The 14,560-nt window shown below is 46.6% G+C and overlaps 1 protein-coding gene across 1 annotated transcript in view; it reads right to left on the reverse strand.

Moving 5' to 3' along the window:
* Positions 1-8,322: 8,322 nt before the first annotated feature.
* GPR132 (G protein-coupled receptor 132) overlaps positions 8,323-14,560 on the reverse strand; it is a 72,613-nt gene continuing 66,375 nt past the window's right edge. The window contains exon 3 of the mRNA XM_029598094.1: positions 8,323-10,225. Within this exon, the coding sequence (XP_029453954.1) occupies positions 9,128-10,186 (1,059 nt within the window). The 5' untranslated portion in view covers positions 10,187-10,225 and the 3' untranslated portion in view covers positions 8,323-9,127. The remainder of the gene's footprint in view (positions 10,226-14,560) is intronic.

Here is a 14,560-nt window from a genome sequence, read left to right on the forward strand (position 1 = left end):
GGCCCCGGGTGGGAAAGGTATCCGCTTTTGTTGTGTGGTAGAGATCCCTCTCTGATCCTGGATAAAAATGGACAGAACAGTCTTAGCACAGTCAGGCAAATATAGTACAGTGCGCTCGGCTGAGCGCACTGTTCAGCACGTGTTTGGCCGTGTGTTTTCGACGCACTTCTATAACCTCTTATACTGAAAATGCATGTTGATGAGCCTATTAGTTAGTCACCGGGGATACTGAAAGAAATAAGTACGGCCAAGCTGCACATTTTACTCTCAGAAATTAACGCCTGCCCAAGGGCAGGCGTTAAATTGTGAGCAACCCAGAAAAGTGTACAGAAAAGGATAAAATGCTGCTTTTCTGTACACTTTCTGACTTAATATCCTAGCGATATTAAGTTGGAGGAACCAAAACTTAAAAAAAATAACTTGAGCGTCTGTTATTGGACCCACTGTAGCCACCTCTACCGCTAATAAGGAGGCAGTAGGGACGCGCCATTGTCCCTAGTGCCTCCTAATTAACGTGACATCTCATTTAAATACAGAATCGAGTGCCCAGGAGAGGTGCCTGGGTGCACGTCGGGAGAGCGAGCGCTCAACATGGAGCCACCCGCTCTCCTGCAAAACTTACTGTATCGGCCTGAGAGAGTTTACAAGCCCCTCTCTCTCCCCCCAGTCCAGGTGGGTGTCCTTTGTGATAGTAAGAAAAGTTCTCACTCACAGTTTTGTTAAGTCCTTTGGTTTTGTTTCCTTGTACCTTGATCCCCAATGGGAGGAATCCTTCTGGAACGGCAACTCCTGATGTTCCCTTCAGGTAAGAAGGGGCAGCCAGGCACTTCCTCCTGAGTCTCAAAACAGTCTCTTCCCTTGTAAATCAAATTACCAGCAGAGGGTCCTGGCACCGGGTCACCATCTCCTCTGTCCTCGACGAGGGCAGGTTTTCCCTAAGCTTAGCACCCCCTCAAAACATGGTTCCCCAATCCCCGAGTCCAGGCCTCCTACCAAGAAAAGTGTAAAATGTCTGAAAATAAACCCAGAGGGATAGCCCAACCAGCGAGTGAGTTGACTGGAAGGAAACCCTCCTGACCCTGGTCAGATTCCACAGGCTGGGTTACCTTGATGCCCCTGACTGGGCCAGAAAAGTACAACTCCGATTACTGCCCACAGACTCTCTCTATGGAGCTGCTTGATAAAACCCCTCAGGGAGGGGCTGCCTGTGAATGGTATCCTCCTTCTTACTGATCTGCACTGCTCTAGCTGGAAAATAGGACTTAGCCAGGGCTTACTGGCAACTGAAAATGGCTATCGGTTACAGTAGTCTTTGGGATCTCGATAACCTAGATTAAAAGCAAATAAGGCCCCATTGAATGGATTCCTCAGGCTTTAAAGTACGAGCTCTTCATTCTGACTTCAGTTCGGGGCCGCTTTGACATATTTTTCTTTTTATTACACATCTGCAGCATATCCAGCACTGAGCGGAAGCAAGGTGAGCAAGAAGGCAAAGTTAAACTGTTGCTGTTCCAGGAAGGGAGGTACAGTGTAAATCACCGATGAGATCAGTGTGATAAGCAGCTTTCTCCAGGAGAAGTGGCTTACACAGAAGGTACCTTTTTAGCCACAAGCTTTGCCTATGTTGTTTCACTTTCAAAGTGATTTCAGGAAAAACTACCTGCATGCATTTACAGACTTGCTATTTTGTGTGGATAGCTTTCCAGGGAAAAAATATGCGCATGCTTTTGAAAATTCCAAAGTAAGGAGGTAATTTTCAGAGGAGTTATGTGTCTAAAAGTTGCATACATCTTGGGCAATTTTCAAAAGCCCATTTACGTGCAGAAAAACCTTTTTGACAATTCAGCCCTATGGAGTGAATTTTCACAGGAATTAACGTGTCTAAAAGTAGCAATTTTCAAAACTCCATTTACGTGTGTAAAACCTTTTGCAAATTACTTGTGATGTGTGTATGTGCAAGCCCCTCCCTAGCTCTGCCCCAGGAATGCCTCTTCTCAGTGCGGAGAGTTACGTGTGTAGTGGCTCTATGTGCTTAAGTTTACCTGCACACAGGGAAGGCAGTTTTCAAAAACCCCATTTCAAAAACCCCATAACTTAAGCAGTTACCCAGGTAAAATTGGGAGCTGAAAACAGGCCGCCTCCTCTGCAGGTAAACATATCTTTCCTGTGGTTTTACCCATGTTGCAAAGGGGATGGCAGAGCAGGCAGACAATGTAGATGTTGCGTGCCCCGTCCGCGTCTGGCCCTCGCACGGGCCTGCTCACCTCTCTGGCTCCTCTACAGATTCTGGGTCGGCCTCCCCAGCGGCAGCTGCGAGCTCCTCTAGGCCTCGTCGTCCCACGGTGGCGGTCGCCGGGCCTTCCACGGTGCACCAGGCCTCACGCTGGACTTCGGCGTCTCCCGTGGCGTTGGCCACGCCCCTATGCATGCGCGTGCGGACCGCCCGGCCTCTTGTAGGGCCAGGGGTGGGTCCTAGCTCCGCAGCGCGCCCTGATTGAAGGAACTACTTAAGGAAGTTCCTGCCTGCACTTCCTTGCCGTGGCGCAGTGCCCAAGGTGAAGAGACTTCGATCCTAAGGTTATGGGTTCGAGCCCCCAAACCGGTGCTTCCAAGAATTGATTCCAAACTCATGGGTTCAAGCTCCCACTTCAAGAATTCCAGGAACATCACTGTCCTGTTCAGTTGCTCGCCCCAGACCTTGCTTCTGTTGATCGGCTCTGTGTCTGATTGGTCCTCCGTGTTCCTCCGATGGCCGTAGACGTGGCCCGGTAGGATGAAGATCGAGCACTGCTTCGGGTCGGCATTGTTTATATGTGCTAGATGGTCACTACGTCCTAAGCCTTGTTCGTGCATCCTATTGTTCCAGCGTCCCTCTGTTCCTGTGTCTGTCTGTTCGTCTCCCAGGATGAACCCTCGGACTGTCTCTCTGGTACTGCCCTAGGCCTGTTCCTTGACCTGCATCCTGACCTCTGCCCACCTTATGACCTTGTCTGATCTCCGGAACCTGACTTCTGCCTTGTTGACCACATCTCCTGGTTCTGGCTCTGTCCCTTGCCTTGCCATTGCCTACGTTGTTCTGGTCCTCCTTGCTCCATCTGACCTACAGTCTCGAGTCTGACCGCGCTCCCTTGCTCTCTGTGGGCACGCCTGTCTACTACCTCTCCAGGAGACCCTGCGAGGCCCACCTAAGTCAAAGTGGCCCGGGTCCCTACGGGCTCCACCTGGGGGGAGCGTGGACTTCCAGTGGTGAAGCTCATCCAAGCCTCTGTCTCCTCCAGTGCTCTGCCCCCCTGGGGGCAGGTGCTTCCTGGTCCCTACCAGGGAGCCATTCTCCACTGGTCCAAGACAAGGGTCCACCCCCCAGCGCAACAGCAGATTTCATAGAGGCAGGGAGTTCCACAGTATTGGGTCCAGGCCAGCGTGTCCACTAGGTGAACTAGGCGGTTGCCTAAGGAGCCAACTATTAGGGGGCGGCAAAGAGCAATCATGTGAGGCTGCGAGTGAAGCTGAGACTTGGCGGGTTGTGAGCAGAGCCCTTCCTGCTCACGGCCAAGAGGAGCAAGAGCTCATGGTCGAAGATTTGTGCCAGCAGGGCTATGGATGAGAGAGAGAGTCCACACTCCTGCAGAAGGAAGACAGAGACCAAGAAAGCCTGTGAGCCAAAGAGAGATTGTGTGTGTGTGTGTGTGTGTGTGAGAAAGGGAGCCTGAGTAAGGGTGTGTGTGCCAGAATGAGAGGGAGAATGTGTGAAGTTTGGTGTATGTGCAAGAGACAGAGAGTGTCTGTATGAGATAGAGAGAAAAAAGGAAGATATATGAGACAGAGGGAGCTTGTATAAGAGTGAGTGAGAGGGATTGTGTGTTTACGAGAGAGCGATGGTTTTAGTAAGTGAGAGGGATGGAGCCTGTGTGAGGGTGCATGTGTGAATGAACCTGTGTGTGCTTGTGTGAGAGGGGACTGTCTGAGTGAATGAGGGTGTGCATGTGAGGGAGAGAGGGTGTGAGAGCGAGAAAGCATACTATATTGTGTTTGTGTCTGTCTGGTAGAGTGTACATGTGTGGGAGAGCCTGTGTGTGTTTGTGTGTGAGAGAGAATGAATATGTATAATTAGTGTGTGTGAGTATATGAGAGAGAGGAGAAAGTTTGTTCATAACAAACCCCGCTCCCACCTCATCAGCTAATCCAGTGTTTCCCAATCTTTTTCAGTCATAAACAAAAATAATTCGTGGCACACCAGACCCCCGCCCCTGTTCCTTGTCCTTCCCCCTCCGCACAACACACGCCTCATTGGCCCCAGCACATTATTAATATTAAAACCAAAAAATGTTCTCTATTTTTTTTACTTTAAATTTATTAAGTTTGCTTAAACTGTGGCCCTCAGTTCCATTGCTCTATTTCATTCCTCCGTGGATGGAAAAGGGGAAGAGCAGGATGGAAGAGAAGAGAAAGGGGAAGGCTATGGTGGGGCAATGAAACTAAGGGCAGCAGAAGAGCTCTGAAGATTGGTTTGGTGGAGGGGAGGGGCAGAGAGAGATGGGAAGGATTTCATGCCACACAAGCACATTGCGGAGATTTAAAAACAGTTTCCTTCCTTGCCCCCTTTCTATTTAGTAGCATTCACTTACTTTTGTGCAGGTTGTGAGCTCTACTGTGTGCTGCTCTGCTCTTGGCCTCCTCCAATTGTCACCAGCAGCAGGGTAGCGCTCTAGGCAAACCAATATAGCACTGCCCCCTCCCGCACGGCACACCTGGGGACCCGCTGTGGCACATCGGTTGGGAAATGCTGAGCTAATCCATGACAATCTCAGGGCATCTGGAAATCAAAAGTTCCTAGGTATGGTGAGTGTTTCATTTTATACCCTTGTTAGTTTTAATCATTGGGGGTTAATATTTGTTATGTGTGCTATTTTTCAATTTTTTGTTTTGGAGTTGGAACATTTTTTCTTATTTTTATGAATTTTTAATTATTGGATGTTATTATATTTGACTGCTATTTTGAAATATTTATTTTACTAGTATGGTTTTACTTTTATTGATGCTTTATATTTCTTAATTTTATTGTTTGATATTTTATGAAGAATGGCAATGTTTGTTTTCCCATTGTTGCGCTGCATTCAGAATCTAGTGTCATGGTTTCCAGTTCAGTTCAGTATTCTCTATTTGGTGAGCTTTTGTCTATGATCTGCATGTGCGATCAAACTTGAGGTATTCTGCTCACATGTAGTTTTTGTGTAAGGTTCTAGAGCAGCCGGACTTATTCTGTTTTCTAATAGGAGACATATTGATGTTTTAGGGCCTGGTGTAATATTCACAGCATTGCCTTTTCATAGGTAGGCTTGTTACTGTTTTGAGTGCTGGGACTTGGTGCTGTTTTTGTAATTTTGTATTTCACTTTACTCGTGGCTTTGAGTACCAAGCCTATACCCAATACGCATTACAATAGATCTAATACCATATGGGTTCCAAGTGGTTTTTTTTTTCACCTTTTAGCAGGGTTTTCTGGTTGACATACAATATGTATATTATATTTACATGCACTGCTGTAAGTGATACTTTTATCTCAGAAAACTAGACTATGAATGACCTTTTTCATGTAAACTCTATTATAAATGCATAATTTTTACTTGTGTCTTTGGGCCGAGGCCAGGACCAGGGCTGGGGGTGGGGGTGGGAGGCGGGGGGCGCAAGGCAGAAGGTTCACCTAGGCTGCCTAATACCCTTGCACCAGCTTGATTGGGCCAGCGACTGAAAAGGATCTCTCGGGGATCTTGGCATGCTGTCCACTCCGAACCGAGGAAACTCAAGCATCGCTCGGAGGACTTCAGGGCACGACCAGGACTATAAATACATAGTAATGAGTGTTCCCAAGCAGGGAGATCACTCCCAAGCACTGTGTAGGAGCAAGACAGCTTCGTCTTAATGTGCCAGGCAAAGGGAAGCCAGGAAGATCGGACAATTCAGAAGAGATGTGAGCTCCCTTGCTCTGGCCGGAAATTAGCAGTGCAGTGGAGTTCTTTGATGCTTTCCTCCAGGAAGATGGTATCATTTAAAAAAAAAAAATCCCAAATACAATTCTTCCAATAAATTTTAATCCAGTGGGAGGATATTAACATTAAACAGCATAAAATACTCCTCACACTATTGTGCACATATGCATTAAATATATCGGTGAAAGACCATCATTCCAGGCGTCATCGGGTGTATGTCTTCACATGTTTAATCCATCAGCTTTACGCTTAATCATTGGTCTTATGACAATGTCTCTCATCTGATTATTTTTTTTATTTTTATAATGCACTAAAATCACTGTCCACTCTTATGCTTAGAACATGTGGCCAAATAAGGAACTTATCTTATCTTCCATTGTCTTTATGTTTCCAGGAATTACAAGTCATCTGCCATCTACTCACACACTGTTCCTAAATTGCGTTTGTGGCGCACACTCCCCCACCCCCAGCTTCCCTCCTTTCTCAGCCCTTTCTTCCATCTCTCTCCCTTTTTCCTCTCTTTTCCTCTCACCTCTCCTATTCCTTTTTTCTCTTCTTCTTCCTCCTTCTAATCACATTCCCTTTTCTTCCTCCTTGTCACTTCCCTTCCCTTCCCTTCACCATCTCTCACCCTCCTCTCCTCCCTCACACTGCCTTCCCATCTTCTCCCTTCCTTTCCTTCTGTCCCGTCACCACCTCCTCTTCTCTTACCCCTCCCCTTCTCTCCTCTCACTCACACTTCCTTTCCCTTCCCTTCACCCTCCACTCCTTCCTCACGCTGCCTTTCTCTTCTCTCCCTTCCCTCACACTCACACTCTCTCCCCTCCTCTCTTACCCAGGCACCCTCCTCTTTTGCCGGCAGCGGTTGGGAACCCCTCTGGCACTTCTGCATTTCTGGCACTGGTGTCGCCCGGGTATTCTTTTGTCGGCTCTGGGCTGATCTGGCCTTGAGGATGTGCTCTGCAAGCCATCGTTTGGGGACCCCTCATTTATATCAGCAAGATGCATGTAATTCTAGCTCGGGCTCTTATTTTGGTAAGGCGCTCCCCCCCCCCCCCCCCCCCACCTTTTGAAAGCATGCTTCATGGTAACCTGGAATACAACGGATGGGGAGAGGAGGGCAAAGTTTGATGCCCACCCATGACATGGAGATCGAATAACAAAAATTTAGTAATTTCCTCTTCACTCAGTTTTAACTTGATCTTACAAATGGCTTAAAAAGAGCAGAAGTTTTCAAAAATCAAATCTCATTGGAACCAGAAAGAAGCAGAGCAGAGTAGTAAGATGTAAAGGTTCTATTTTGTGTTCACTACATCCTTTCAACAATTCTGCCCTTACAGAACATGAGACCTCTCTGTCTCATGAGGACACTTTCTTTTAAATCTCTCTGTCTTTATCATGCAAACACTAATGTACATTCTATATGGGCCACAAAACAGAATAGTAAGTTATTATCTAAATATATCCGGATAAAAATGTACATTTTTTGTTTAGCATTTTCTTAAACATCGTTGAAGAAATGCTGCAACAAGCCGCACATAGGCTCAGATATACTACAAGTAGGCGTGGCCAGCTCTGAGCCTCAAGAGCCACAAACAGGCCTGGCTTTCAGGGGATCCATCTGACTATAATAAAGGCAAAAGTTGCCCTGCACCTGCTTTGCCAGTCTGTAAACTGAGCTCTGCCCTTCTCCCTCCCTCAACTTCCCAGCTCCACCCCACTCTCTAGCTCCATTCCTCTCGTTCTCTCTCTCTCAGGCCGATTCAGTACCATGTGACAGGGGCTGACCAATGGTACCGATAGCCCCTGTGACAACGTAAGGGCAAGGCTATCGGCACCATTTTGAGTCATAGCAAGCCCGACAGCCCGACGGTATGGAGGGAGAGATCGCTCGCGGGACCCCGCTGGACCACCAGGGACTTTTAGTAAGTCTTGGGAAGGGATCAGGATAGTGGGGGGGGGGGGGGGGGTGTTAAGAAAGTGAAATTTAAGGGTTGGGGTATTTTTTTTTCCCGATTCGCAGTTTTTTCCCCGATCCGTGTTTTCTTTTATTTATTCGTTTTTCCGGTTTCGGGTTTGGGTTCCAGTTTCGTGGGAAACAAGTTTCCCCACGAAGCGCCCGAACTGAAACCCGACCCGAGCCAGAAAACCGAAGCTCATCTCTACTCTCTACTACCACACACCTCAATTACGCAGTTCTTACACTTCACAGTATTTCTCTGTCCTTGCATGGGCTTTTACTACTAGCAAAGAATAAGCATGAGATATATTTACATAGAATTGAGTCAGTGCATACAAATCTATCTCTTGTATATTTATTATGGATATCCTGAAAACCAGACCTGTCTGTGGCTCTTGAGGACCAGAGCTGGCCACCCCATACTAAAGATTCTTACCAGAGACACAACGTATGAAAGATCCATTGGTAGATCCGGCACATAGTGCAGCAAGAGAATAAACAATAAAATATAATTTTATTGTTGCAAATGAATAACACATAACTTAAATATGTACAAATATGAGGTAACACTGACATTTGAAACCTTTGATGTACAGAAAAAAATACTTTCAACATATATTATAAATAATCATAAAACAAATATATAACAATAGGCACATTAAATATTTTGTATGGCCATTAAGTACAGTTGGGATTATAGATTTGATTATGGGGAAAACTACCGTCATGAAGACCAAGCTTTAAACCATGGGCCTAGAATGATGCTATGTAAAATTTGAGACCAAACTTGAATCAGGTATGAGTTCTATGGAATTTGCAAAATTTCATTAGGTTTCTGGGGAAATTTCAGTGAATTTTCTTGGCAAATTTGGGGAAATTCTACCAGATCTGCTGTGAGTTGCTGCTGATTCACCAATTCACAGTAATGTGCCTGCTGAGGAGCCTGCGAATTGGCTGCGTCTGGTTGAATTTTCTCTCACATTCACAGATTCAAACAGTTTGTATTGGATTTCATTTTTAAAGGTTTGCTGAGCTAATTAAATGAACTCAGGATTTTCTTGCAGGTTCGATGAACTAGCTTGCAAACTTCTTAAAAGTTGGCGTATTCCCAGTCTAGAATCTACTACCTTACTCTCTCTGTCTCTCGTTGTTTGTACAGGACATCAGAAATGTGATTCAGTTATTGCATCACAGATTCTTTGAAACGGGCATTGTTTCCATCAAGAAGAGTTCTTTCCGTTGTTTGTACTGCTTTAGTTGGCTTCCTGGGCAAACTGTTACTGTCACTCTTATGATTGGTGAATGACTGAATTCTCCAATTCCTCAGGCCCCTGCAGATGTCTTTTCTAACACTTTCACTGGCCAACACATAGATAAAAGGGTCAGCCACACTATTAACAGTAGCCAGGCACAGAAAAGCTGTCGCAGTTGTGTATATCTTCTCCTCAAACCAACAGGTGTCGTCTGGATACAGAGAGAAAACGATGGCCCTAATGAGCAGCACGACATGATAGGGGGCAAAGCAAATAAGGAAGATCGTTATAACAGCAATAGCTAAGCGTTTCACTTTTGCTTTTTGGCCCTCATTTAAGCTGCTGCTTGTTCGTATGGTCTGGGTTATTCTGGAGTTAGTGAAAATGAGAATCAATAATGGAATGACAAACCCAACCACGACCCTGGCATAGTTAAATGAAGCCACGAGCGGCTGCATCGGCAGAGTCTCAAAACAGGTCGTGCAATTATTCGTTTGTTCCCCGTCCTTCATGTTAAACACGGGCCAGTGAACTATAGCAACCACAAAATAGATAAAACACACGATGCCTATTGCAATTTTCTGACGCCGGATGCCTCGGGATTCCAGCGAGTAAACCACGCCTGCAAAGCGGTCGATGGAAATGCAGCATAGGGTTAAAATGCTGACATATATGTTATTGAAAAAGATGTAGCCTGTGATCTTGCATGCTGTCGATCCATGCTGCCATGTGTGGCTATTCTGAATGTAGATAATCCAGAGAGGCAGAGTGCTCAAGTACATCAGTTCACTCAGTGACAAACTGAAAAGGTACACTGACAGCACATTATGTCTCCGGATATTTAACAGTGTTAGCCATGCAGTTAAGCAGTTCGCTGGCAGTCCTAAGGCAAAAACAATGCTGTATATTGCAACTACAGGTTTTGCACTATAGTCATAGGGTAGTTTGCAGGATGAATTTGAAGTATTCATGGTGGCTGATGACATCAGGCATACATGTTGTAATCATTGCTTATTTTGAAACTCCTGTGAATTGAACAAGAAAATGGACAATTTAGTTGATGAACCAAGCACAGTATGCAAGTCAAAGATTAATTCTGAAAAAATTGCTTTAAAATTAATTTGCTGTACTTTTCAATTGAATTTTGATTATATACTGAGAATTGTGAATTATACTATGATGGCTTACAATTATTATTACACAGAATAGGGGACTGGGCATGCGAATGGCAGCTAAAATTCTTAGCCTCACTTCACCCAGATCAATTTTTGTTCGATTCATCCACATGTAAGTTAATTTTTTTCAAGATTCCATCTTCAGCCTATTGCAAAGCAGCTGTTTCATTAGGAATATCCAATTAATACCTTATTTATTGTTTTTTATATTTTTCTCTCATTGTTATCTGTTATCTAAGAGTTTCTTCGTTATATGTAATGCTACTTAGCAAGTTACTTTGTTATCTGTAAACCGATTTGATTTACATACAATGTAAGAAGACCGGTATATAAAAAAAACCCAACCCAAAAATAAATAAATAAATAAATAAAATTCAATATGGGCAAGTAAAAGTGATACAAATATGGAAATATCCTAATTCTCCGAAGGCAAGCAGGATGGCAGTTCTCACACATGTGCATCAGCAGGTGGAGCCTGGCACAGAGCATTAATTTCAAAGTTTCTGGAGCTTTCAGCATACCCTACTGGACATATGTAGCACCCCCATGTGGGCTCTTTCAGTTCTATAATTTAACTTCATTATAGAGAAGCCTGCTCCAAGGGGAGATGGTTAGGTCTTGTGAGGACTGATATCTTGCTGTCCTCAGAGAACACCCTGCAGGAACAAGCAGGAAGGCAGACCTTGCACATGGGGTATCCCTAGATACAAACTGCCCTGCATGAAAAAGGGGCAAATTTTAAACAATGCCAATGGGCAAAACCTGTTTTTGGTGGCAACCGCCCATTTTTGTATTTGTTGTCTTTTATATAGGGGCTACCTAGAACAAACAAAACAGGCCCGGGGTTTGTGTGTGTGTGTGTGTGTGTGTGTGTGTGGGGGGGGGGGGGGCATACCGGGGAACTCTCCGGATTTGGCCCGGAGACTCTGGAATTCTGAACAAATTGCCGGGTCTCTGGGCCATCACCCGAAAACTCCGGGTGCCCTGCTGCACAAGGCTGGAATTAAAAATGGCTGGAGGGGCCCAGGCCCAAAGGAGGAGAAGTGTCAGCACCCGTGCTGCAAGAGGATGAGGAAAAGTCTGGGGACGCGCAGCAGGAGCGAGACGAACACAGAAGCCTGCCTCCCCTCCCCCATACAAGGAAAAAGAAACTGCAGATGCAGGAAGAGCAGTAGAATCGGGCCGTGCACAGGAAATGAAACAAGGGCAGCGCGGGCCTGATGTTGCAGAAGAGGAGGAAGTGGCACATTTGCCTCGTGAGCCTGAGGAAAGAGGCAGCTGCTATGGCTAAATGGGGATCAAGGTGAAAAAAGAGAATGAGTATGTATGTATGTGTATAAGGGTGCATGTGTGTGTGTGTGTGTGTGGAAGAGGGAGAAAAGTGATTAAGTGTTTGTGTGTGTAAGTATGTGTGTGTGTGAAAGAGGGAGAGAAGTGATTAAGTGTGTGAGTGTGTGTATGTCTGTGTGAGAGTGCATGTGTGTATGGAAGAGGGAAAAGTAATTGAGTGAGAGTGGAAGAGGGAGAAAAATGAACGAGTGTGCATATGTGTGAGTATGTGTGGAAGAGGAAAAAAGTGTGTGAGAGAGAGTGTGAATGAACATGTGAGTGTGCTAGTATGTGAAATAGAAAGTTTGTGCATATGTTGCTACCAGGCCCCATTCCTGCCCCCCCCCCCCCCTTCACTACCCCATGACGATCTCAGGATGACAGGAAATCAAAAGTTCCCAGGTATGGGGAGGGGATGGAGTTGGGTTCTTCACCTTTAAGAGATTCCTCAGGACAGAGTGGCTGAACCTATTGTCATGTCAGGAATTGCTGTCAAAACAGTAATGCGATGTGACTGTGCAGAGAGAACTCCAGGTCGCAGCCTGATCTGAGGTGGACTGCTGACACTGCTATATCTCTAACACTATGAGCCAGTTCCCTCCCCTCCTCCCCCACCTTACCCCAGCCCTATCCCCCCAATAAATATATAAGGCTTATTGTTATCATATACCAGTTAAAATTGTTATCAAGTTATATTGCTTCTATGTTACAATGTATCAATAATAAGACACCTTTGTCTTACTATTTCTCCAGTTATAATGTAAACCGATGTGATATACTCCAATGAATGTCGGTATATAAAAACAAATAAATAACTAAATAAATGACTCACTAGATTCAGGCCTGCCTGGACATAACAGAAGGAAAAGCCAACCAAGTGTGCTTGGCAATGGCAGTCCCAGCTTTGTTGGTGTCTAAAGATACAAAAGGCTGGGTGCACTTTCTAAGAGCTTCAATCCTCTCTGGATAGAAGGCTAAGGCTCTTTTGCAGTCTTAATTGTGTAGCACTTCTTCACCTTTGTGGACATGTGTCTTAGGAAAGAAATGTTGGCAGGATGATTGACTGATTAAAATGAAAGTCTCTCTTATACTCTCCAATTTCCAGCCCTTTCCTTCCTCCTCTTATGTGTGTGTGTGTGTGTGGGGGGGAGGCCTAGTGGTATAGAAGGGTCATGCACATATATGAGTGTCTCTGTGTGGGGAGGGCACAGGGACAGGGAGGTGGTGGTGGAGGTGGGGTCTGCGAGGAAGGGCATGGTGGTGTGTGGGGGACTGTGATGTGCAGGGTGGGGCGAGTGGGGGTGTGAGGATGAGAGAGGATGCACACTTACCCCCTTGCACTCTACTTTGTAGCCCTCCCCCTAATTTGTGGGGGTGGGATGAGGGGAGTTGTGTGTGTGTGTGTGTGTGTGGGTGGGAGGAAGGAGGTAGTAGTGTGGGTGGGGTGAGTGTGTGTGTGTGGGAGGAAGGGAGGGTAGTGTGGGCGTTGGGGCGGTGGAGGGTGAGTGGATTGTGTGTGGTGGGAGGAAGGGAGGTTTCGGTTTAGTTAGTGGGGTGGGGGTGAGGGTGTGTGTGTGTGGGAGGAAGGAGGTTCGTGTTGGGTGGGTGAGGGTGAGTGTGTGTGTGGGAAGGAGGAGGTAATAATAGTGTGGGTGGGGGTGCATGTGTGAGTGTTGTGTGTGGCGAGGAAGGAGGTATTGAATGTGGGTGGGGTGATGGTGTGTGTGGGCGGAAGGAGGTAGAGTGTAATGTGGGTGGAGTGAGTGTGTGTGTGTGTGGGAGGAAGGAGGGAGTAGTGGGGGGTGGGGTGAGTGTGTGTGTGTGGAGGAAGGAGGGTAGTAATTGTGGGATGGGGTGGCGTGTGTGTGTGGGAGGAAGTGAGGTTAGTAATGTGGGTGGAGTGTGTGTGTGTGGGGGGGAGGAAGGAGGTAGTAGTGTGGGTGGAGTGAGTGTGTGTGTGTGTGTGGGAGGAAGGAGGTTGGTAGTAGTGTGGGTGGGGTGAGTGTGTGTGTGTGTGTGTGTGGGAGGAAGGAGGTAGTAATGTGGGTGGGGTGTGTGTGTGTGTGGGAGGAAGGAGGTAGTAATGTGGGTGGAGTGTGTGTGTGTGGGGGGGAGGAAGGAGGTAGTAGTGTGGGTGGAGTGAGTGTGTGTGTGTGTGTGTGTGGGAGGAAGGAGGTAGTAATGTGGGTGGGGTGAGTGTGTGTGTGTGGGGGGAGGAAGGAGGTAGTAGTGTGGGTGGGGTGAGTGTGTGTGTGTGTGGGAGGAAGGAGGTAGTAGTGTGGGTGGGGTGTGTGTGTGTGTGTGGGAGGAAGGAGGTAGTAGTGGGGGTGAGTGTGTGTGTGTGTGTTTGTTTGTGTTGGAGGCGAGGTGCCGTCTAGAGGACTGTGTATGTGTGAGGTATGGGGTGGATGCACTTTGCTCCCCTCACACACTCCTTCTTGAAACCATCCTCCCGAATATGTGTGTGTACAATTGGGGTAAATGGTAGAGTGCAAAGTCCATGCCACAAGTCACGTGCCAGGATTTAAAAATGGAATCCCCGCGCTTTGACTGCCAGCTCTGCCCTGTGCCCTGCTGCTGCTTCCATCCTTTTGTGGCAGTCGCAGAAGGAGGGGGCATTTTTCAGCCCCTGATTTTATTCAGGTCACTGCTTAATTATCCAGATAAAGTCTTTTGCAAATTGCCCTCTGAAAAGGTGCAGTGTTAGCGTTTGCAGGCCCTGGAGGGAGGGAGGGAGGAAGGAGGAGCAGTGGCACCTGGTAGCCACGGAAGCTGCAGTGTAGGGCCCTGGCGCTGTGGTTCCTGGACTAGATGAAAGTGATGGGAAGATAACACTTAAGGTAGTTTTGAATGAAG

The sequence above is a fragment of the Rhinatrema bivittatum genome, chromosome 4 (genome assembly GCF_901001135.1).
Source record: "Rhinatrema bivittatum chromosome 4, aRhiBiv1.1, whole genome shotgun sequence".
Taxonomy (NCBI): Eukaryota; Metazoa; Chordata; class Amphibia; order Gymnophiona; family Rhinatrematidae; genus Rhinatrema; species Rhinatrema bivittatum.